Source organism: Hirundo rustica, chromosome 1 (assembly GCF_015227805.2).
Source record: "Hirundo rustica isolate bHirRus1 chromosome 1, bHirRus1.pri.v3, whole genome shotgun sequence".
In the NCBI taxonomy this organism is placed as follows: domain Eukaryota; kingdom Metazoa; phylum Chordata; class Aves; order Passeriformes; family Hirundinidae; genus Hirundo; species Hirundo rustica.
The window spans coordinates 459,030-484,380 of record NC_053450.1 but is presented as its reverse complement, the minus strand read 5'-3'; the positions used below and the strand labels follow the sequence as shown (position 1 = coordinate 484,380).

Below are 25,351 nucleotides of genomic sequence, written 5' to 3'. Positions count from 1 at the left end.
ATAATGAAAAGAAAAAAAGAAAAAAAATAAGAGGAAAAGGAAAAAAGCAAAAAGGAGAAAAGGTAAAAAAATGATGGAATGGGAAAAAAAAGGCAAGAGGAATAAGAGGAAACAAGAAAAAGAAAAAATAAATAAACAAAAGAAAAAAAAAGGAAAAGGGAAAAAAGGGAAAGGAGGTCAGGCAATAAAAGGAGTAAAGAAAAAAGGGAAAGGGGGAAAAAAGGATAAAGGAGATAAGGAAAAAGGGAAAAGAGAAAAAAGGCAAGAAGGTGAAAAACTAAGAAGACAAAAAAAGGATAAAGAAAAAAGATGGAAAGTAAAAGGGGAAAATCTAGAAAAGGGGATAAGAAAAAAGATAGCAAAGGTAAAACAAATCAAAAAGAGGAAAACAAAAAAAAGAAAAGAGGAAAGGGAAGAAAAAAAAAAACAAAAAAGGGGAAAGAGGAAAAGAGAAAGAAAAACGGGGAAGAAGAAACAGAAATAAGTATGAAATAAGAAACAAGAAACAAGAAATAAGAAATAAGAAATAAATAAAAATAAAATTTAAAAAAAGCAAAGGAAGACGTAAGAGAGGAGTGAGTCTTCCCCAGCGTCCTTCTCCCGGGAAGGAGGGGAGCACCAGGAACAGGGGGGGTTAATCAATCCCCAGCTCTGCCCCAGAGAGGTGCCATTGTTTTTTAAAGCCTCTAAACCAGCCCGGAACAGAAACTGGATTATGCTGGGCCAGATGTCAGGGCTGCTCCGAAACAATCCGGGTTGTGCATCTCATCCCAGCCTCATTAAAGGGATTAAAAGTACTTCCTATAGAAACAAAAAATACGGATTTCCAAATGGGAGTTACTGTTCCCTCCTGCCTGTAACGGCTCCAATCCCAGCAGATGAATTTCACTTTAATGAGATGTCATTTTGGAGAATGGTTTAACATCCCTTCAAAAAAAAATCCGAGGCCTAAAACCTCGTCAAACCACGTCGGGATTATTAAAAGAAAATTTACCACACAGACAAAATAAAATCAAACAAAATAGAAGCCGCCAATTCGCAGAATCCATGACACGGCCGTTTTTAAATGTGATGGAAAAGGCTTTCCAAGTTATCTGCTTAACCACAGGCTTTCTGTTTACTTCTCACTTTCATGTCAAATGAATTTGGGAAGAAAAAAATTGACAGGAACTTTAAGGCCATTCGTCACATTCCGACTCCGTTTGCAGATTAACGCGGCAAAAGCCGGGGAGGCGGAGGGGGGGATTTTATCATCTTGATAAAAGGAAATTAACTCCCGGTGTCCCAACCTCTGCCCTCTGGCCACGATTCCCTCGCCTCCATGCGGGAAGATCCCGGAGGAATCGGTAGCGGGAGGTAAAATCCCACTGGAGCATCATCCCAATTAAATAAACAATATAAAAAGCTGTGCTTGAAACCCCCTAAACTTGCACTACTTAAAGCAGCACCTGACTCACAAGATCCGTCCCGTTTGTGCTCCAAACTGGGCTGTGGGAGGTTGGGATCCCACCTCTCGGACCCTAGAAGGTACAGGCCACAGGAAAAAATAAATGGATCAAGGAGAGAAGACAGCATTTGCTGAGGTCTTTAAAATGCCCATCCCTGTCTGCTCACAATATATGGGAACGTCGATTAAAGCCTCTCCCGTCGGAGCGCTCGGCAATTTTCCACCGTGGAAGCCGACGTTAACAGTTTTCCCTGTTTTCTCTGCAACTTTTGAGATGACGCCCGAGAACCGGAGAAATATGGATTTTCTCCATCCGCCGTGAATTACGGCCCCGAACTCTGCTCCCTGTTCTCAGCTCCAACCGCTGACCTTCCAGGATTGTGAACAAAGAATCCCGGAACAGTTTGGGATGGAAGGGGCATTAAAAACCATCGAGTTACAACCACAGACAGGGACAACTTCCACTGTCCTGGGTTGCTTCAAGCCCCGTCCAACCTGGCCTGGAATACTTCCAGGGATGGTAGTTCCAGATTTCCAGGGCAACCTGTGCCAGGGTCTCACCACCACCAACGCTGGGTTGTACAACGAGCAACCAACGTATCCCAAGCACTTCCCAACGGTTCCCAGAGGCGTCACAGCTGTATGGGGACCTCATCCCGTTTCCTGAATGGATGGACTTCTTAGGGACCCCCAGAGTGCAACTGAAAAGCTCGGAAGTGATGGAATTAGTCTGGTTTTAAACCATTACTATCCACCAGTGGGATTATGGTGGACGACTCCATGCAGACCCCCGATTGCCCCAGTCTCCCAATGCAAGAGGAAGACGGAAAGGATGAGAGCTTCCCCGGAATTCCCAAGGGTGTATTCTACTCCCTAAAAGGCAGGGGATATATTGAGTTTTCACATTAATTTCATCCATGGCAAGTCAACCACACTGCTCTGTGGGAACGAGGCACGGGAACTGGAATGCATCCAGTGGGCAACACGGGATTCTACTCCGTAACCCGAGATTCCCATTCGACCAGATTTCCATGGATTTAGGGAGAAAGGGTTAATTACACACTAACAGCACACCAGGACTGGCACCTGTGGCTCCATCCACTCCGGAATAACATGGAAAATAATCTGCCACAGAGGGGAAGCCAAGAGCCCTTCCCCACTGCACGATCCCGTTGTCTCAAGGCGGTAAAATCACTTCAACAGGGAAACTTGTAACAGCACTCAAGGAATGCCAGAAAAACAGAAAGGACAATCGTGGGAAGGCTTCCCTGGGAAAGGATGACAGGGGCTGCATGAAATGGATTGTCCCATCCCATGGAAGTGTTCAAGGCCAGGCTGGATAGGGATTGGGAAAACCTGGTCTAGCGGAAGGCAGCCCTGTCCATGGCATGGGGGTTGGACCAGATGCTTTTCCAAGATCCCTTCTAAGCCAAACCATTCCATGATTCTCTGAACTGGATCGTGAGTTGGGTCAGCAGGTTGGCAACTGGTGTCTAAAAGACGTTGTTAAAGGTGCAAAACCACCCACTGTGAAGAAAAGGAAGGGATGGGACAAGGAGGTTGGTGTGTCCAAGTGACCTGGAACACGAAATCCCAACCTCCTGCAGAGGACAAGAGGGTGGCTGGAAGGGATGGTGGTTCCTCCTTCCTCTTGGATGCCCAGCCGTATCTCCCTTTTCCCAGGGAAGTGGCCCTTGGACCCTCCCCTCTGGCTGAGCCCCATTTCAAACCCTGCATCACCCACTTTATCCTTCAGCTCAAGTCCCTAAAGATCCCTTCAGATCTTTGAAACCTGGGGGGAAAATCCTTGTAATCACCGTATCACGGAATCATTTAGGCTGGAAAAGACCATCAAGTCCAAACTTTGGCCAATCACCACCTTGTCCACCAGACCAGAGCGCTGAGCGCCACATCCAGACACTTCTTGAACGCCTCCAGGGATGGTGACAACAGTTTCCATCTTAATCTGCTCAACACGCTCCAGGCCACAGAACAGAACAAAAGAGAAGAAAATAAAAGGAAAAAAGAAAAACAAAACTAAACCACACGAGCGAATTCTCCACTGACGAGTCCCTTTCTCCTGAGCTGGCATTTCTCTGACAAATGTTGGATTATCTTGTTCTTTACTTATTTATAGTGCTGGAGGGGTAGGATTGTCCCTCAAGAGGCACCACAAAGTTTTCAGGAAGAAATATCAGAGCTTCCCCAGCAGTGCCAGACACAACTCATTATTTGCAGACAGGTGACTTTTGGTTTTTTGTTTCCCACACTTGCAGCAAGATTTGAGAAGAAAACTCTTCAAAGTGGGTCAGTGTTTCATTCCCCCACTGGGGGTCTATAAGCTCAACTCAAAGGGCTCTCTGCTCCCAAAATTGTGTCTTTAAAGTGGTTCTGGCTCTCCAGAGGGAGAACTGGAGTCTTCTGAAGGACTTTATTGAATCCTAGAATATTCTGAGTTGGAAGGGACAGGCAAGGATCATCTAGTCCAACTCCTGGTTCTGCACAGGACACCTCAAAAATCTCACCCTAAAATCCCACCCCGTGCCTCAGTGTTGTCCAAATGCTCCTTGAGCTCTGGAAGCTTTGGGACCACGATCACTTTCCTGGTGATCCAACTTCTCTGGGAAACCTGTGCAAGGGCCTCACCACCCTCACAGGGAAGAACTTCTTCTCAATATCCAATCTAACGCTATTTATTTTCAGTGGGAAGCCATTCCCCCCTCTCCTGTCACTCCTTGCAAAAATTCCCTCTCCGCCTTCCCTGTCAGCCCCTTCAGGCACTGGAATGAGGTCACCCTGAAGCTTCTCTTCTCCAGGCTGAACAATCCCAATTCTTTCAGCCTTTCCTTGTAGGAAAGCTGCTCCATCCCTCTGATCATCAACCCCAGAAGGCTTCTGCTGCCTCTGTGCAAGGTCTATGACGTGTGGACATCCCATTCTTTTGGTGGCTGCATCCATGGTGGACCACGGAAAGAGGCTGGAAACAGGAGAAGCATCACTGCCAAATCTCAGCACGACATTCCGTCCATCCCAACTCCTCCATGGCAAATCCCTCATCCCTTTCCCAGCAGAGGGAGGCTGTGAGGAGAGAGGACACCTCCCTCCAGGATTTTTAAGGGATGACCAACCTCAATGTCACCAGGAGCGACCGAAATTTAAGGCCAGCAAATCACAGCCCTTGTGAGCTGCGTTCCCAGCAAAGCCGCGGGAGATAAGGGGAAGGAGTGAAAAGGAGAATCAATAAATCTTAACCTCATTCACAATGATCTGGAGCTCTTATTAAGTAAATTAATTTAAGTTAATTTAACTCGATCATGACTCCCGATCACAGTGATTTAGTGAAGGGGAAATTGCATTAGGAAAGGCCACACTCACCAGATAGAAGAACGGAAGAAAATTAGATCCACTTAGCAATGTGAATTAATATGGAAATAGCAGGTGTAAATTTCACCTTATCAAGAGAGTGAAAATTATCTTCATAAATTTGGAGAAATAGGCCCCGAGTTGCTTATAAATCTATTTAAAACAAAAATATTACAAAAAGTGGAGTAAAATTAATTTAAAATATACTCCCACCTATCGCCTCGAAGAAAAGTCAGCAGCAGGGCCGAGTTTAATGCAAGCCAGCAAGAAGGGGAGGATGGAATTCATTCCCGGGGGATTGACATCAGGTACCTTCGGCAACTCTTCCTGTCACTCATTTCCCAAGGCCACATCCCTCTTCATCTTAGTCTGGTGATTTGGGGATTTATTGGCAAAAAGGGCGACATCCTGGATGTCCCAACAAAGTAAAACCCTGGAACATTGCTTCCAGATATCCAAAAACCTGGATTTCATGGAAGAAATCACTCCATAGTGCCAGCTGGGAACACGTTTGGGAGTAGCACTGGAGGGCAGCACCACCAGTTGACATCTCGCTGCTGGCTTAAGGGAAAGAGGATAGTAAAAATATCAAATTATTTTAAAAGCATTAAAATTCTTAAAATTTAAATTAGGAGTATTAAAAAAAAATTGGCTACTCAGTATGAAAAATAAAATTGAGGTGGCTAAAGGGGTGTCCCACCGTCACCAGAGCTGCTCCTTGTTTTGCGAAGAGCGAAGAGAATCAGGAAAAACACAGATCCTGGCATATTGCTTGTGAGAGATCCAAGATGATGATAGGAACGACGGAGCAAAAAATCCCGCAAAAACTCCAGGAGAAGCGTTTGCTGTGTGCTTCCCACAGACAGGCCGGATGATTGATCACCCCCAATGAAGGTAATTGGGAGACGGAGATTTATGGCTTCTTTAAAACATAATTGTTTTAATTTGCTGATGGCATTTTATCAAGATTTGTCTGAAGCAGCTGTAAGATCTAAACTACACCAATTTAATGAAGTCGGAGATTAATACAGGGAAAATGATCCTGCGAGCGGGAGCTCTCAGCCAATCGCAGCAGAACGAGGTCGCTCCTTGGAAAATCACCACTGGGTTGAGCTGGAGCCACCACACAGATCCCAGACATTCCTGCTCTGAATTCCATGCCTGAAGCTTGCTCCCTCCTTGATTCTCACCATGGATCCTCCATCCATCAACCACCCAGGTCTGGAGTAACGAGGTGTGAGGGAAGAAGCTGAGCCCGACAGTTGGAGGATGAGTTGTTTTCTGTTAATTAAGGCTGAAAGAATCATTTGAACTGGGAAGGATGTTTAAAGCCACCTTGTTTCAACCTCCTGCCATGGTCAGGGACACTTTCCACTATTCCAGGTTGCTCCAACCTGGCCTTGGACATTTCCAGGGTGGTGAGGCCCTGGCACAGGTTTCCAAGAGAAGCTGTGGCTGCCTCATCCCTGGAAGCGTCCAAGGCCAGGTTGGAGAAACCTGGAATAGTGGAAAGTGTCCCTGACCATGGCAGGAGGTTGGAACTCAAGGATCTTAAGGGTCACTTCCCACCCAAACATCCTGTGATTCCACGAAATTGCAGGATGACGGAGCAGGCTAAAAAATTACGTGGTTTGTTTCTGGAAAGGGAAATGCAGGGATTTGGTCCCAAGGATGTGCAAATGGAGGTGGCACCTCCAAGTGGAGCAGTAATTGCAGGAGAAAACCCAGAACAAAAGGAGATCTGTGGATCTCAGGGATGATGCCCAGGTGGGAAAATATCACAGGCAAAGGTAGAACGTGAAGACAAAGGAGGAGGTGGTGCAGGTAAGGTTGACACTGAGCCAAAAAGAATGCCAGCTTCCATACTGGAAGAAGCATTTTGAGACCAGTAGAGCACAGGAGACGAGGAATTTCTCAATCAAGAGCTTGGAAAACAGACAAAATAATTCACCCAACCTTTTTTCCCAACCTCTTTGTTTATCCCCTACTTTGCTTCATCACCCTGAACTCTTCCAAAGCCAACCCTCCCTTCAGATACTGATTTGGGAATCCTAAAACTCACTTTTAAAGGGAAATACCAGGCAAAGTCAGGCTTTGAAAACAATCACCAGGAAGATTTTTGTCCCTCCGCAGCTCTACCATAAAAGCCCCCAATCCTCAGGGCGTTGCTGGGGAATGACTTTTGGAAGAAACCACCTGGAGCGGGTAGAACAAAGCCAGAGAAGAGCAGAGCAGATCCTCTTTGCCCAAAATACTGTCCGTGACTCCTGGCATTTCAGTGGGAGGATGAGTTATTCCTGACCTAAAAATAGCCAAAATCTGTATTTTCACCAAACCCATCACTTCTAATCGCACCTTGTTTTAAAGAATCAATTATTTTCACCACCTTCCTGCTTCTGCACAAGCTCCAGGTCCTGTCTTGGCCTCTGAGATATTCTCTGGAAGCATCTCCACCTCTATGGATTTAGGAATATTCCAACTCAAGGGTATGGCACCTTCAGTGCCTCCCTTCTCTAGGCAGTGACAAAACAATTCCTGATGTTCCACCCATCCAGATAATTGGGGATAAACTAGTCTGGAACAGCAGCTACATCCTGGTGTAAATTCAGAACATCCAACATCACCGACACATTTATTCATCCTCTTTTCAGCTTATTTAACTGCTCCATGGAAACAATTAATTCCAAGAGGGAATAAATAGGAAGCCAAAGACATAAGCTGTTGGCACCAGCTCGGGATAACACAATTCCTAATATGATTTCACACTTTAAGTCAATAAACTCAGAGTAGACCAAACAAAGGGAGAAATTAAACAGCGACGGTGCAATGGAAAAACAACGGAGCCAACGTGGGAGTTCCCGTGGCTCCCACATCCCAACCAGCTGCATTCCAGGGGTGGAAGAATTACCTGGATGTCACGGGGCGCCTGGTCTTCCAGGTGGGAATGGGGCTGGTGAAGGATGATAAGGCTGGAGACACCACGTTCTTCTTCACGATCCTGTAGCGCGTCTTTATCACCTTGTTGGCTGGGGGGCTCCTCACAAAGTGGAAGTTGGATCCTAGGAGAAAAAAACATGGAAAAACAGGCCTGAAATTCAGGTGTGGATGGGCACAGGAGGGATCTCACCGACATTCTCACAGAATCACAGAATTTTTAAGGGTGGAAAAGACCTTTAAGACCATCAAGTTCAATGGCCATTGGTCCCACATACAATTTATTCCCTACATCCAACTTTTTAGCACCTGAAAAAAGGGATGAAGTTTCAGGAATGGGACCACTAGGCTGACAGTACAGAAAAGTCTGGATGGGCTTGGGACTGGTTCCACCAGCCCATCAGCAAAACTCTTACCACAGGAATCACGGATTCACCAACAACACCTTGATCCCAACATCCACACTGGAAACGAATGTATACCTTTAATCCTTGGCATTTTCATCGTATTTTTCCTCCCCAGAAGTGTGGAAGTCCAGGCTGGACAGGGCTTGGAGCAACCTGAGATAATGGAAGGTCCCTTCCATGGAGAGGGAACTGGATGAGCATTAAGCTCCTTTCCAACCCTACCCATTCCCAGATTCCCCACGTTGCAGGATGATCTACATCCCGGGTTATTCCACTGAATGCTTCGTGCAATTAACAGTTCTATGTTTGACTGTGGTTTTCCTCCACGAGCCTTTTTTTTTTCCCCCCAAGCTTTCAGGAATGCACCTAATTGCCCGACTTTTATAACATACAGCTGTAACTGCCCAGATAATTAAAGCTGACACTCCATGCTGAGCCTCGGTCTCCAGGTTTTATAACTGATTTAAACGGCCGGCTGTTTTTCTTGGAGATCCTCTCATTAAAATTATGGAGAGGTAGGGAGGGGAAAAGTGGGATCATTTATTTCCAGCGAAAACGTTAGACCCATCCCCATGTTTGTGAGAGGAGGGAGAATAAGGTGGATTCCCAGGTAAACTGGGGAAAATAGAGAAATACATTTTAGAGTTGACACCATTCCCTAGAAAGGAGGGAAAAGCTCCCCCTCTTCCCTGCGACAGTGGCAACATCAATCCACAGCTTTACTGTTTCATACAGGGAATATTTTCCTTCTTGAGCATTCCCAACAAGCTGATGACTTGGTGTTGGTTTTGGGAAGGCACAGGCAACACAAATTTCCATTCCCAAACTCAGCAAAAAAGTTACAACCCCTGGTTGGATGGGAAAAGGCAAAAACCAGGCTCTGTCATGACAGAAAAATCACTAGAATTTTTTGTGATAAAGATGACACAACATTCCGCAATCTGAACCCATGGGATAAATCACTGAGCTAAAGGATCTTCCAAGTTCTCTTCCAGTAGAAACCATTTGATGATTCAGCGACTGGAGGAACTGCAGCCTTTTTAGAGGTGAGGCAAGAAGGGAGAGAGGAAAGAACGTGGAAAGCAAAAGGGGTATTGTTGCTCTTTCCCTATCCCAGGATTTTTTTGTAGGAGATCAAATTCTTCAGGGCAGTGACCAAACCTCTGCGTGGGCTTTTAAAGCCTTTGCAAGGCCGAAGCTCTAATTACAACTGAAATTGCTCCCGAGTGCTGGCAAACTTAAAGGAGGTTTTTTCCTTCAGGGAATTGTATTTAGGGCAGGAAAATGGGGACAACAGAAGGACAGAGATGCCAACGCCTGCAGGGACCAACACCCCACAAACGATGAAATCCCAGCTATGGTGATGGTGGGACTGTCCTGAAATCACGGACTCATGGAATGGTTTGAGTTGGAAGGGACCTTGAAGACATCCAGTTCCACCCCTGCCATGGGCAGGAACACCTTCCCTCTTCCCAGGTCGCTCCAAGCCCTGTCCGACCTGGCCTTGGACACTTCCAGGGATGGAGCAGCCACAGCTTCTCTGGGCAACATCTGCCAGGGCCTCCCCATCCTTGCAGGGAAGAATTTCACCCTAACATCCCACCTGAATCTGCCTTCTGTCACTTTTGTCACCCAGAACACGTGGACGCACCCAGCCTCTCATGGATACAGCACCAACCACGTACCCAAAGCACTTGCATCCCACCGGGGAAGGGATGAGAGCCACAACCCCACATCCTCCCCACCCAGCAACCGCACAAGTTGCCCCTTTCCCTCCTCCACTTCGACCTCACAGAACAACTAAACCGGGAATTCACTGAATACATAATTAACATTTTTTCTTGCCCCCGCGCAAGCTCGAGCTGCCACCAATCAACCCAGAACTGCATCAAACTCCCGCCTGACAAGAAAGAGAGCTCCCAAATTATTGCAGGCATCCCCCTCCTCCTCCTCCTTCCCCAAAAACAGGCTGGCACCTGGTAAACTCTATTCCCAGAGGTAATTGGATGGTGTATTCATTCCGAAGCTGCTCCTTGGAAAGTGCCTGATGCGCGACTCCGGCATTAACCACCTCCTCAAAGAGCCTCTACGAAGAGCTCCGTTTTCTATTATTACTTGCTAGCTGAGGGGTTTTGTGTAGATAATCATGTTATTTAGACAGGATGTTGGTTTAATTCCCTTCATTACAGGCTCCCAGGGTTGTAATTTTTTCCTCTCCGCGTGATGTATTCCCCGTGGCACATTTCACTCAAATCAAACACTTCACGCTTTTATTACAAACAATACCCCAGCGTCCCCCGTTATCAGCCCGGCGCACACATCCCCACTCCTCGCCGCGATCCAGAGGTCACTTCTAATGACTAATCGATCTCATTAGCTTTCCTAATTAAAAACTTTACTACCGCCATGGAAGACAAACTACAAAAAAACTGCTTGCATCATATTCGAATGGGATATGAGCATCATTTATCAGCCAGGGCCTCGCGCGCTGCTGAGCTCGGGGCTTTCTGCCGAGCCGCGAGTCCCGCGGGCGCCGCTCGCGCCTCCCGTTCCCGGGGAAAAAAAAAATAAAATAAAAAATTCCTGGTGTAAACTGTAAATGTAGAATTGTCACGGCTGGAAAAGACCCCTAAAGGTCATCAACCCACTGCTGCCAAGGCCACTGCTAAACCACGTTCCCAAGTGCCAAATCCATGCGGCTTTTAAATCCCCTCAAGGGATGGTGATTCCACCACTTCCCTGGGCAGCCCAGGCCCTCCATCCCTTCAGTGAGGAAATCTTTCCTAATACCCAAACAAAACTTCCTCTGGTACAACTTAAGGCTGGTTCCTCTTGTCCAGTGCTGACCTTAAGATGGGGAATTTGTTGCCAAAATCTCTCACCAGGGTGCTTGGTAACATCCAGGAGCCACCAGCACACGCATCCCTTAGGAAAGGGGTTGGATGCAAGGGTCCTTATTTTATTTCTTCTCTTATTTTCCTGAGAGAAGTACCAAGAATTGGCTCCCTGGGGATGTTGAAGCAGGGAGGGCATAAAAGGAGTTCACTCCTGGAATATTTCACCTAGAGAAGGGTCTGGAGAAACCTTCTTTTAAAGGAGGCTTAAAAGAAAGATGGGGAAACTACTCTGGACAACCTGGAGTGACAGGACAAGGGGGAATGGCTTCCCACTGCCAGAGGGCAGGGTTAGACGGGATATTGGGAAGGAATTCTTCCATGTGAGGGTGGGGAGGCCCTGGCACAGGCTGCCCAGAGAAGTTGTGGCTGTTCCATCCATGGATTGGATGAGGCTTGGAGCAACCCAGTCCAGCAAAAGATGTCCCTAAAAGCCGTGTTGATGTGGCACTTGGGGACAGAGTTTAGTGGTGGCCTTGGAAGTGCTGGGTTAACATTTGGACCTGATGATCTCAGAGCTCTTTTCCAACCTTATTGATTATTCCATGATTCTGTGATTCTAAACCCATGAGGCAAGAGGAATATGATGTTGCTCAGGACGGATTAGGGAAACCACAATATTGGTGGAGTAAATGCCGCTCGGATACTGGTGGGGAAAAGGAAGTTAAATAAGCAAGGGGAACCTCAGGAGGGCAGATTCCCAAATCCAAGAGATTATTGCTGCTTTTGGAAAAGGATATGGGATAGAAAAGCTTCCTGCACAGGCACAGGAATGGGGGAAAAGAACTGAATTTAGTCACGACCTGGGTGCCGTAAGGTCTCCCATTGCCAATCTTTGTCCACCACAACCCTTCCCGTGTGTCTCCAGCGGGGCTCAGTGCCGAGCTGTGCCGTTAATCCCGATCGGAGGCAAGATGGGAAGCGGTGAGTGACTGGTACATTGATCTTCCAGCACTTGGAAGCCAGACGGGAGCAGGGACGAATGCAAATTGGGGAGCAGAAGCTGAACCTTGGATACGCTGCTGGGATTCTCCCCAGTGCCAGGGAAAACCTCAGGGATTAAACGGATGCAGCAGGATTACCCCAAGGCAAAAAGCAAAGCAGAGACTAAAAAAAACTGATAAAGCCAAGACAAAACCAAATTGCTCTTTCCAAATAGGAATTAAAGGAAAAAAAAAAAGGGTTAAGGACTATCAGGACATCAGGAGCCACCAGCATGTCCCAGCTCCTGACAGGGGGTAAAAAGCTCACACTTGGAACCCAAAACAGCTCCAAAAAGAGCTGAAAACCTCTGCTGAAGGGTTTTCCGGAAGCAAACCTTCCCGAAATGAAGATGAATCCCTCGCCACAGGATTTGCTCCAAGTCTGGAAGGGAAGATTCAGCAAAATCCACCACTATCCTCAAATCCCAGAAGGAAGAGGACGCTCAACCAAAGACATCCCAGGCTGCAGCAGGACCATCGCACACACCCAGCGATGCTCTGGGATGGTATTGGATCAAACCTCCCTCTTTGCCATGGGAAAAGGCATCCCTGGCTCAGAACAATTTGCTGCTGGCTTCCATGATGTGGAGTTTGGGATGACCAACGTCAAGGCATGGAATGAGGCCCCCACATCCTCTCCTTGCAAAATCCCTGCAAGACCATTTCCTAATGGATCTGATCCTTCTGCACTGTCTCCCACCTCACGGATGAAGGAAAGGCGATGGAAGAACTTTTCAGGATTTTAGTAGGAAGGTAAAAGGGCAAATTTGGAGTTTGCAGCCAGGAGCAACCTCGACAGCAGAAGCACCATGGGAAGCTCTGAAGGCCAGGATGCATCAGCCTCACTCCTGCTGTGACAGCAGATTACAGGGATTGGGAATCCCAACCACTGCCCTTCACATCAACCAAGAGCCAGGTTGCTCCAAGCCCCGTCCAACCTGGCCTTGGACACTTCCAGGGATGGGAGAGCCACAGCTTCTCTGGGAATTCCATTCCAGGGCCTCCCCACCCTCCCAGGGAAGACTTCCTTCCCAATATCCAATCTAACCCTGCCCTCTGGCAGTGGGAAGCCATTCCCCCTTGGCCTGTCACTCCAGACCCTTGTCCAAAGTCCTTTTCCAGCTCTCTTGGAGCCCCTTCAGGCACTGGAAGGGGCTCAAAGGTCTCCCTGAATCCTTCTCTTCTCCAGTCTCAGACTTCAGCTCATCGTTGGGTGCAGGGGTGGAAAAACACCCAAACCTTCTGGGGATTATCCCCAACACCACCTACTTCCCTGGATGAGGGAAGAGCAATGGAGGGAAAAACTGAGAAAGACGGAGAGAAGCCGGGCTAAAACAAAAATCATGGAATGGTTTGGGTTGGAAGGGACCTTTAACACCATCACGTTCCAACCCTCTGCCATGGGCAAGGACGCCTTCCACCAGACCAGGCTACTCCAAGCATTTCCAAATGACCTTCAACGGGGATAAATCCATGGGAAACCTAAATAAAGTTCCGCCACAGCTCCTCCAGCCAAAAGCAAACGGTTCTGGTGTTTCCTGTCCCACCACACCTGCTTGGCATCGCCCCCGAGCCACGCGGCTCCAGCACCTTTTGTCCTGGCTGCCAGCTTGGCCAAGTCCCTGGAGTTAACAGAAGCTTTGGGATTACTGTAATGCTGTTAGGAATTCAGTGTGAAAGCAGACACCAGTGTTAGGGATGATTATCCCGGAGCAGGTTCAATATGTTCCCACAGAATGGCACAGCAAGAGGTTAATTATGTTGCGACTGGAATCAGCTTCCAAAAGGACCATCCTTGGGTTTAAGAGGAGAATTTAATTTTCACACTCATTCAGTTCCCGAGCTCTTTCAAGAGCAATGGCTCTTTATGCCAGCGTGTAAACGATGCTTTATGATCATGAAGTGCTGCTTAACAGGAAATAAATCCAATTGATCCAAAGTGCTCTACCTGGGACCCGGAGCACGGCAGCTGCTCCGGTTGTCACATTTTGAGAGGACAGGAGAAGGGCGGGATTTGGAGCTGAAACATTTTAGAGGGCTCCAAACCTGTTGGAAAATTTGCTCAGTGTGGCAGCTGCATTCAGCTGGGAATATTTGGGAAATTAATACCAAATCTGCTTGGCTAATTCCATTACGTCAATTGGACCACAGGAAAAGAGGAAGTTCACGGAATCCACCAGGAGCGAGGCTGCGTTGGGCACTGACACCTGGAGATGAACTGTAAGGAAACACTCATTTTAGCAAGTAAAGTATTAAATTCATGGAATTGTTTCGCTTGGAAGGATCCTTAAAGATCACCTTATTCCAAAACCCTTGGCATAGGCAAGGACACCTTCCACTAGACCAGGTTGCTCCAAGCCCTGTCCAACCTGGTCCTGGACACTTCCAGGGATGGGGAATCAAAACCTCTCCGGGCAAATCCACGTATCCTGCTCAAATAAATCCCATAGGTCTGGGTCTGCATCCAAAACTCCTGGGTTTAGGAGAACTAAAAAAAGACAGAACTTTTGTTTCCAGGAAATGCAGAGTGGGAAAATAAAAAAATCACCCAATTTGAAGAGAAAAAAATCCAGCAGTAGGAAAGGGAGAGAATTCTGCGCCTCTGCTCCGCTGAGGTGAGACCCCCACCTGGAATTCCACATCCAGCTCTGGGGTGCAACAGCAGACAGATGTGGAGCTGCTGGAGCATGTCCAGAGGAGGCCATGGAGATGCTCCAAGGGCTGGAGCGCCTCTGCTCTGGAGACAGCTGGGAGAGCTGTCCATCCTGGAGAAGGGAAGGTGCCAGAGAGACCTTATTAGAGCCTTTCAAAAATCCAAAGGTTTAGGAAAGCCCCACCATGCGTGGAGATGTCATGGGGGAACGAAGCGATCCCTGAGCTGTTGAGAAGAAAGAAGGGGAGCGAGGAGAAGAGCATCTGGAAAAGCTGGGGATGGCACAGCCAGGAGAAATCCGACAGCGAGGAAACACTGGCAGCGAGCGTGACAGGAGAGAAGCGGAAAGAAAAGCAGCAGACGTGAAAGCCACGGAGCTCCAAGAAACTCCCTGGAAAAATGCTGCTGCAAAAGACACTCAGGATGAGCCCCACAAAAGGCTGAGGACCTGTACTGCCTCTCCAGCTCATTGGTGCAATCCCAACTTCCATCTGCAGCTGGGATGCTGCACAGGATGATTTTAGTGGATCTGGTTTAGTGGGTGCGGTGTCTTTGGGGGTTTGGCTGTTTCCAGGATGCCACAACATCCAGCACGGAATCATGGAATGGTTTCGTTTGGAAAAGAGCACTAAGACCATTGTGTCTAGCTGTTCCCACAGCACTGCCAAGGCCACCGCTAAACTGTGTCCCCAAGTGCCACATCCAAACGTTTTCTGAACCCTTCCTGGGATGGTAACTCCACCACTGCCAAGGGAGCCTATTCCAATGCCTGAACACCTTTCCATGAAGAAACCTCTTCTCCAATATCCAATCTAAACCTCTCCTGCCACAACTGGAGGCCGTTTCCTCTTGTTCTTTCCATTAAGCCTGACCCCCAACCTGGCTGTCCCCTCCTGCCAGGGAGTTGTGCAGAGCCAGAAGCTCCCCCTGAGCCTCCTTGTCTCCAAGCTGAACCCCTCCAGCTCCCTCAGCCACTCTCAGTGCTCCAGACCCTTCCCTTTGTGGAATACCATCCCTGGAAGCATTCAAGAACGTGTGGACGTGGCATTTGGGGACGTGGATTAGTGGCAGCCTTGGCAGCGCTGGGGGAACGGCTGGGACTCAATGATCTCAGAGGTCTTTGCCAACCGAAGCCATGCTATATTTCTCCACACAAGAACAATCCGTACCATTTTCCAAAGGGTCACTTCAGGCCCACCAGCCCCTGGAGCCAGGTGATTTGGGAAGCCATAGAAAATAACGGGAAGAGCCATGCCTTTGGCCCAGCCCTGCAATTCCAACACCAATATTCCAGCTGCAACAGAAACACCGGCAAATATAATTGGCTTATTCCCTTCAATCCCAAAACACGGAGAGAGGCAGAGACAGAGGGGTCCGACAAGGTCTTGGTGGGGACAGGAGGACGCATCACCAACCTCCCAGTAACCCCAGTAACGCCACCAGGTCTGTCACATCTCCATTCCCACTGCCAAAAAGCCCCAGGATGGCCCTTCCAGACATCACAGGAGTGGAAGAGCCTTCCAAGGATGAGGAGACACCACGTTATCCACCAGGACTGGCACGAGGAGGTCACACCGAAGGCTCTGAACGCCGTTTTCCCAGCTCCAGCCCGTGTTAAAGATCCCAAATGGGTCTCTGGAGCATCAGCCCTTGTTCAAACACAACCCTTATTATTATAACAAAAGAGGGTGGTGGGTTTTCCTTCCCCCCTTCCCTCGGTGAATGATTATTAATGTGTTTCCAGGAGCTGGATCCATTCCTCTAAATGAGAGCGCGATGGCAGGAGGAAAGCTGATAAATGCCCTCCTCCCCCCGGCCTCGCGGCGGGAGCTGCCAGGGGTGCTCGTTCTAACAAGCTGCAGATGGAAGACAACTGGAATAACAAAGTATGAATTTTTATGAGTCTAATAAATCACTCCACTTTTCCTGCTCTTGATCGTTTCCAGCACTTCAGACACCAGAAAAACCCCGGCTATAATCAAATGGGTTCAGGGATCTCGTGTTCACGCCTCGCCGTGGCACGGGGAGAGGTGGCTCTGCCTCGGGAAACGATGGGAGCGCTCGGCGGGCTGGAATTCCATTTGCATTCGTGCTATAGGATTGACTTCTTTTTTTTTTTTCTTTTTTTTTTTTATTTTATTTAAATTTAACAAGGAAAAATTTGAATCTCTTAGGTATTCCCCCCCATCAAAGCCACTTATCCAGCCGAAGGCCACCCAGCTTTTAGCTTTCCTAAGTATCCACTTAAAAAGAACCTGACCTGGCTCTGGCATTCAGCAGAGGAACTTGGATAAACTCAGGGAGATGGGAGGAAAACTTTGCAGGCAGAAGGTTCATTAGGACCCCTTTAATTCTCCTTTCTAAACTTTGATATAAAGCAGGCGATGGACAGGCTCAAAACTCATCCCAAGAAGAAACAAAGGGATTCAACTACAAGTTGTAACCACTGGAGTAGGTGCACACGGGTTTGCCAAGGGAACTATTTGCCCAAAAAAGCCAGAAAAGCATCACATCCATGGAAAGAAAGGATCAGAACATTGTTTTGCTTATCAAAAAAACTCTTGAAACCTTCCAGACAGAGAAGAAGTGAGCTGAAGTCAGACACCCTACGATGGTTCCCAGACCATGGAAGGTGGGGTTGGAATGAGATGACCTTTGAGGTCTCTTCCAACTCAAACCATTCCATGATTCCATGCGGTTAAGCAAAGGAGAACCACTGCTCCACATCAGTCTACAGTCCCTCAAGACCAAGCACAGCTCCAGGATCTTTGAAATCTGGGGAAAAAACCCTCCTTATAATCAGAGAATCATTAAGGTTGGAAAAAACCTCCAAGATCATCGAGTCCAATTGGTGACCGATTCCCACCCACATCAGAGCCCTGAGTGCCACATCCAGTTATTCCTCCAACACTTCTAGGGATGAGGACTCCACCACCTCCCCGGCCAGCCCCTTCCAGGGCTTAACAACCCTTTCCATGAAGAAATTTTTCCTGAAATGGAAGTGCTGTTGAAGCACTCCCGGTCCCCCAGCACCTGTTCTAAAAGTGAGTCCCCATCCCAGTATCCCAAACCTCAACACTTCACCTCCCTGAAGGAAGGACGCCAAGTTAACAGGGAAACCTGTTGTTTCCATTGCCCTTACCCTGCCCTGGTCTTTAATCCATCCAATATGTTCTTTTTCCCCGCTTTTCATTTGCTTTTCCAGCACTGCACTGCATCAGGGAGGGAATTCATCTTTGACAAACATTTACCGATTATCAAATCACAACTGCAGCCGCCGACAGGGGCAATAAGTCACTTTAAGCAGCCGCCCGTATTCCAGGCTCAGGAGTTTGGGCAGCTCCTCGATGACAAATCACTCCTGTCAAAGCCGCGTGTTCCCGGCCGCTCCGGAGCCGTGTTCCCTGTTGTTCCACGCTACCTGGTGTTTAATGACAACACTGTCAGACTAAGACGAAGCCGCTGCGCCACCGACTGCCAAAGCCCCATTAGAGGGAAGATTGAGACCCTACTCTTCCCAAACTCACTCAAGCAACACAACCCACGAGTTTTTATAATTACGGCGCGAGAGCCATCGATCCCACGCTGACATCCAACCTATCCCTATGAAATGGGAGTAGTTTGCCGGCTGACAGTTGCTATAGATTATTGTGGGTGGGTTGGTTGTTTTTTTTCCCCCCTTTTTATCCATCGCCCGACAAAGACCAGGATGGATGGCAAGGAAGAAGAGGAAAAACGTGTGCCGTCTTTTCGGCGCTGTTTCAATCCCAGCTCTTTCCCTTCAAAGCGACTTCAGAGGATCCCAGAGTGGTTTGGGTGGGAAGAGACCTTGAAGATCGTCCGGTTCTGAAGTCCTGTCCCTGGAAGGGACATCTTCCACTATCCCAGGTAGCTCCAAGCCCCATCCAACCTGGCCTTGAACACTTCCAGGGATGGGGCAGCCAAAACTTCTCTGGGCAGTCTTGTGCCAGGGCCTCACCACCCTCACAGGGAAGAATTTCTTTCTTATTTCCGCTCTAAATCTTCCCTCTTTCAGTTAAAACTTTCTCCCTTGAGGGGGAAGAGCGTTGCTGTTGCTTTAAAGAAATGCGTTCATCTGCTCGAAGCTGTTACAGGATCCGTTAAGTTCCTATAAATAAGGAATTTCACAGCCTAAGCTGTGCACGAGCATCCAGGCATGTGGTTGATTTCCTTGGATTGCCCATTTGGGTGATCCAGCTGGATGGGTTTGGCACTCATCCACCTCTCCCACCTCCCCAAAGACCACGGCTTCATCTGTGCTGTTGGAGAAAGAATCCAACGGCATTCCATGCCGAGCATGGAGTCGGATGGCACCAAGAGGCACCCAAACCCCAGCCCTCCATCCCATTCCATGGACAGAACTTAAGGAATTGACCACTAGGGGTTAAATGGGAGCAGATGACCCAAAACCACCGCTGCTGCACCAGAGATGGAATTTTCTCATAGGTCTGATGTAAAAAACATCCTCTTCAGGAAGGGGTGCAGTGAGAGGGAGCTTAAGTCATGGAAACACAATGCCAAGAGCTTCTCTTGGATCAAATCCACATGGGGACCAGGGTCACTGAAATTTACAATGTGGAAGACAGGATTACAAGAAGGAAATGCCCACTGACTACCTGGATAGCTCAGGAGAGTCATTACTCCTTAGAATATCCCAAATAAGCACCACACCACAATAATTTTGATCCAAGGTCCTCTCAGGCACATGGTGGGATTCATGGAGTGTCCAGTGCAGGGCCAGGAGTTGGACTGGAAGACGTGTGTGGGTCCCTTCCAACTCGGGATATTCCATGATTCCTTTCAGCCATGGTTTTGAAGCATAAAGGCACAAAGATGAGCCCACATCACTTTTTTAGGAAAGGGAAAAGAAGAAAGCTTTGACAACGGCCGTTCCTCAGTTCCCAAGGACAAGTAAGGAAAGTGAGGTTGTAGTTAAGGAAAGCTCAGACCTCAAAGTCACCTGACCCCAAATAACTTTGCTAAATCCAAGGCTGTTAATGAAGAAGGGAACAAAATAAAGGAAAAAAAAAAATCCATTTTTGGTGGAAAGCAAAAGCTCTTTTACCCAAAATGTCCATAATCCCATCTCTACGCTCTGATCCAGCGCTTTACATTCAGGTTTCCATCCCTGCATCCCTGAGCATCATCCTGGAGCATGTGTCATCCATGTTGGAGCAGCTGCCTCTCCAACAGCACAGCTCGAAGGAAACGGCACCAGGCCAAGGCCAGCTTGGAGCAACCTGGACTCATGGAAGGTGTCCCTGTCCATGGCAGAGGGTCGGGACGAGATGAACTTTGAGGCCTCTTTCAACCCAAACCACTTTCCTTCAATCTTTTCCTGTGACTCCAAACCTCCAAGAAAAAAAGATGGATTTTCCAAAGCCTGAGGGATAGGTGCGCAGAGCGCTCTCTTTGTCACATCCTCGGGATCGCCCAGGGGTGTCAGCGTAGGAGAGGGGAAGAACAACAAATCTCCCTTTTCCAGCCTCCACGTCTGACGAGCTGCTCCAGACAGGGGGAGGAAATGTTTGATAAATTTTCATTTCTTTTCCCAAGCTGTCAGAGAATCTTTTTTATTGACAGCGCTCCAGGGTTTTTCCGTAGTCTCAGGGAAAAAGAGACTTGTTATTAAACCAAATACAAATTTTGGAGGGAGAAAAACAGCTACAATCCACCTCCTCCTCCAAATAAATCCTCCAGGTGTGAGTCCTGCAGAATTCCATACGTCTCACAAGCCAGGTGGGAGGCCAGTTCACGTCCCCTGACCCAGGAAGGGATGATGGAGGGAAGATAAACCCAGAATCATGGAATTGTTGAGGCTGGAAAATACATCCAAGATCATCAAGTCCAACTGTTAACTCAGCATTGCCACATTCACCACTAAACTACATCCCCAAGTGCCACATCCAAATGTTTCTTCAGTACTTCCAGGGATGGTGACTCCATCACCATGCTCCGAGGGCTGGAGCCCCTCTGCTCTGGAGCCAGGCTGGGAGAGCTGGAAACATCTGGCCCGGAGAAGAGAAGGATCCAAGGAGAGCTCAGAGCCCCTTCCAGCACCTAAAGGAGCTCCAGGAGAGCTGGAAAGGGATTTGGGACAAGAGATGGAGGGACAGGACACAAGGAATGGCTTCCCACTGCCAGAGGGCAGGGATAGATGGGATATTGGGAAGGAATTCTCTGTGAAGGTGGTGAGGCCCTGGCATAGGTTTTCCAGAGAAGCTGTGGCTGCCTTATTCCTGGAAGGGTCCAAGGCCAGGCTGGATGGGGCTTGGAACACTCTGGCAAAGTGTCCCAGCCCATGGCAGGGGATGGAACGAGATGGTCCTGAAAGATCCCTTCCCACCCAAACCATTCCCAGATTCCATGAAGACACAAGGCAAGAGCACCAAGACCCCGCCTCAGCACAGCTCCAGCCCCTGGCAACAACAACCACCCAACAAACAACATCCTAAACCTAAAACAAGGCTGAAAACATCCCAAACCAGGAAAACAGATGGATTTTTAAAAAGGACCATGGGCTAAATCACTTTGGATTTCCTGCTGGTTCACAGCTTGATGGCTTCTTGTCCAAAGGCCAGAAATTCCCTCTCCAAAATCCCCCTGGAACAGACTCTCTATAAAAAGAACCAGGAGCTCACAGCAAATCCCACGTGCGAACCATAAAGCTGTAATCCCTGGAGCTCCAGGGATTCTGCACATGCCACCGGGAGTGGGAACAGCCAGACTCCCAGCCCGAATCTCAGCTGCAGTAATGCCTCCCAAAGTTTTCCCATTGGCTCCCAGAAGATCCATGCACTGGCTGTTTCTCGGGGCCTTAGGATTTAATCCAGTACAGCAAATCCTTTGGGAGGGTTTATGACCAAGGAATCAAAGATTCCCGGGATGGCTCAGGAGTTCCACAAAACCAGGTACGAGGTTTTACAAAGCATCCGTGTATTTTCTTTTACAATAACCCAAAGTGATCCATGGACTTGGAGAATTTATGTCCCATGTGCAGGAAAACTTGATCTTAGATAAGTGAAGATACATAAATTAAATGACCAAACAAAACCACCGGAAAATTCAAAAGGAGGAATGAAGGAGATCTCGTATCGCACAATTTTAGCGCGATGGGGTAGAGAGTTTCCACTGTTGGAGGGCAGGGTTAGACAGGATATTGGGAAAGAATTCCTCCCTGGGAGGGTGGTGAGGGGCTGGGATAGAATTCCCAGAGAAGCTGTGGCTGCCCCATCCCTGGAAGCATTGAAGTCCAGGTTGGACTTGGGGCATGGAGCAGGATGCTGTAGGGAGGCAGAAGCTCCCCCCTGAGCCTCCTTTCCTCCAGGATGAGCTCTCCCAGCTCCCTCAGCTGCTCCTGGTGCTCAAGACCCTTCCCAGCTCCGCTCCCTTCTCTGGAAAACAACAAACTCAAAGTCTTTCCCACAACCTCTTCGGAGCCTCTCGTGTAACAGGAAAGCACCGAGCTGCCCCACTGCCCACAGGAGCACATGGAAAAGGCAGCAGGATTTTAGGGAAAGGCAGCAGGGACACTCTATTAACCTTCCTCTCCAAAGATTCCCGATGCTTCCAAACCGAAGCCGGGCTGTCAGCGCTCACATCCCGTTGTTCGGCCAAACTCAAACCGTCTCCAAGCAAACAGTTTGGAAAACTCCGTCCCCACAACCCCCCCCCTCATCTCAACTCCTCGGAGCGCGGCGGCAACAAAACGCCTTTCCTAATGTTTCACACTCCGAGAGCTCCTCCAGCCCGCGCTCGCGGTGTAATCCCCACAAAGTGCTTCCCAAAACAGCTGCAGCTCTCCTTAATTAGTCTCCGCGGGCAGCGGGCATTAACAATTCAGTCAGATGAGCGACTGTTTCTGTGTAAACCCCGAGCGCTCCCCCTGGAAGCCGCTCCGCGCATCCATCAGGAACGGCTCCGCCGAGCAGTTGAGCGCTGACCTTTTGGCCGAGCCCTTCTGGAAAAGCCACGCCAGGAGCAGGTGATCACCAGTGGCTCCCAGGCAGTGTCTCCACAAGGAAAGCACTGACCGGCTCCGAGGTCAGTGGGAATTCAAACCACCCGCAGGGCTTGGGAGAGACGCGGTCAAGACCAGGAACCAACTTTCAGTCCCTGGATTTGGGTCCGTTGTTCATGGATTTGGGATAAACTCTTAAATTACAGCCAGGAGCTCGCCGTGTTTGCTCCAGGGCCCCTTTAACAGGAGCTGCATTCCAAGAAACTCGACGTCTTTACTCAGGCAAATGGGGCTCCAGGGTCTGAACAGAAGGGAGCGGGAAGATGTTTATCCCATCAAAGCGTTGTCTTGACTCAGCAGTTCCGGGGAAGCCTTCAGCAAAAATAACTCCTTGAGCAGGAGCAGTTTCTGCAATAAAACCCAGCCACTGTGTCCACCTAGTGCCTAATCAGGGGCCAGGTTTTAAAAGTAATTATAATAATTAACAGTGGGGCAGGGTGGGGAAGCAGAGAACTGGGAATCAGATGCTCATGGAAAAGATGAGCTTGAGGAGAAAATAGCTGAGCAGGTGGTGATTTTACCATGTGTTTTAAGGTGTTCAAGGCAGAAAATGACTGAATCTCAGGTTAAAATATTCCTTGGAGAGTTGTGCCCGATGGGGAATAGATTTAAGGGTCAAAGGGCTTTGTCCACCAGCCAAAACACCCTCTGGATTCATAGGATATCCTGAGTTGGAAGGGAACCACGAGGATTAACTCCTGGCCCTGCACAGGACATCCCAAAAATCCCACCCTGTGCCAGAGAGCCCTTTCCAACAGCTCCGGCAGCCCTGGGGCCGTGACCATTCCCCAGGGATCCTGTCCCAGCACACAACCACCTGCTGGAGGAAGAACCTTTTCCTGATATCCAACATAAACCTTCCCTGAGGAAGGCTTTTTAACATTCCCTCAGGTCCTGGCCATGGTCACAGAGAGCAGAGACTGGAGCTGCCACTCCTGAGGAAGCTCCAGATCCCAATAATTCTTCCCTCAGTTTCTTCTCCAGGTTTTTCCCCTCCAGACCCTTCATCGTGTCCCTTTGGGACAGCTTTAGATCCCTTTTTTCTGGGATTATATATTCCAGCTGTTTTTCTCTAGGAGTTCAAACCCATGCTGTCCCCAGTGTCTGCCCAACTCCTCCTTCCACCAGCTCCAGCCCAAGGAATGAGTCTTCCAGAGGGGGCTAAACATCCTCGAGGATAACAAAAGCTAAGCAAAATCTTCCTCCAAGCTCAGCACAAACCTCGGGAAGAGGCTTCTCCGGGCTGATTTTCCCCTCTTGATGTACCTGTGCGAGTCCCAGAAGTGGCAGGAAAAGTCCCCAGACATCCCTCGGCTCTTAGGAGAAGAAATGTGCTTCCTTCAGGGTGGTGGCCCCCAGGAATCCATGGAGCCAGTGCCGTGTCTCCGAGCAATTCGAGGCTGGGGAGGGCCAGCGGAGCGGCACACGGCACATTCCTCCTCTTATCCTTTGTCTCCAGTTTTTTCCCTTCCTGCTGGGCGCAGACATCACACGGGAAGTGCCCATGGGATCTGTTTCCAACCCCGAGGAAGAGGCACCCTGGGAGCAGCACCTTTCATCAGAGCTTCATTTGCAGCTGGAGATTTTCCAGCCCCTCCGGGAGCTACTCTGGATCCGAGGGTGACACGAACACAGAGCGGCGCCGCAGGCTCCTGGGAAGTTCTCAAAAGTGGGAAAAAAATATCCATGTCCTGCTCAAAACTCCGGAACTTCTCTGTTAACTTACCACTTCCCAGAATCCCTCTGGATTCCCTCAAGGATAACACCATCCAATACCTCAAATGTCACCAAAACCTCCCTGGGAATAAACCCCAAACCTCCCTCTTGATAGACACAAGTGGACATAAAACAACCCAAACCAACCCGAGGCTGTTTCAAATCATAAACCACCTTTGATTTTCCCTGTCTATAAAACTTGGGACAATGTGGAATCCCAGGAGGATGTTTGTCCATAAAGCTGGAGTGGAATGTCAATATTTATCTGATGGAAATTTATAACGAGCTGGGAAGTGATTATTGGTACAGGGATCAGGAATTTGCACCAAACTGAACGCAAAGCAATGACAGCACCACTGCCAAAATACACTGTGGGTGTGTTTATTCCATAAATGTCCTATTCCCTGCTCCCACAGAAGGGAATCCCAGAAAACTTGCTCTAGTGGAAGCCGTCCCTGCCCACGGAAAGGGCTGGAATGAGTTGGTCTTTAAGGTCCCTTCCAAAACCATCCCAAACCATTCTGCGATTCAGAGCATTTATGGGATTTGCAGGAAGAAAAGGGGAGAATGAGGGTGGATTTGCGGGGATAATTTCTATGGAGAACCTCTGGAACACAAATGGGAGCTGGTGGGGGGCTCAGCCTGGAGAAGAGGAGGCTCAGGAGGAACCTTCTCCCTGCAGCTCCCTGACAGGAGGGTGGAGCCAGGTGGGATCGGGATCTGCTCCCAGGGAACAAGGGACAGGATGAGAGGAAACAGCCTCAAGCTGCACTGGGAGAGGTTTAAGTCGGGAAAATTTCCTCTTGGAAAAGGTGGTCAGGCACTGGCACAGCTGCCCAGGGCAGTGGTGGAGTCCCCATCCCTGGAAGAATTTAAAATCCATGCGGATGTGGCACTTGGGGACGTGGTCAGT

The 25,351-nt window shown here is 48.7% G+C and overlaps 1 protein-coding gene across 1 annotated transcript in view; it reads right to left on the bottom strand.

The window, feature by feature from the left end:
• ZC3H3 (zinc finger CCCH-type containing 3) overlaps window positions 1-25,351 on the bottom strand; it is a 129,951-nt gene that overhangs the window by 72,076 nt on the left and 32,524 nt on the right. Inside the window, exon 4 of the mRNA XM_040078847.1 lies at window positions 7,719-7,869. Coding sequence (XP_039934781.1) covers window positions 7,719-7,869 — 151 coding nt within the window. The remainder of the gene's footprint in view (window positions 1-7,718; window positions 7,870-25,351) is intronic.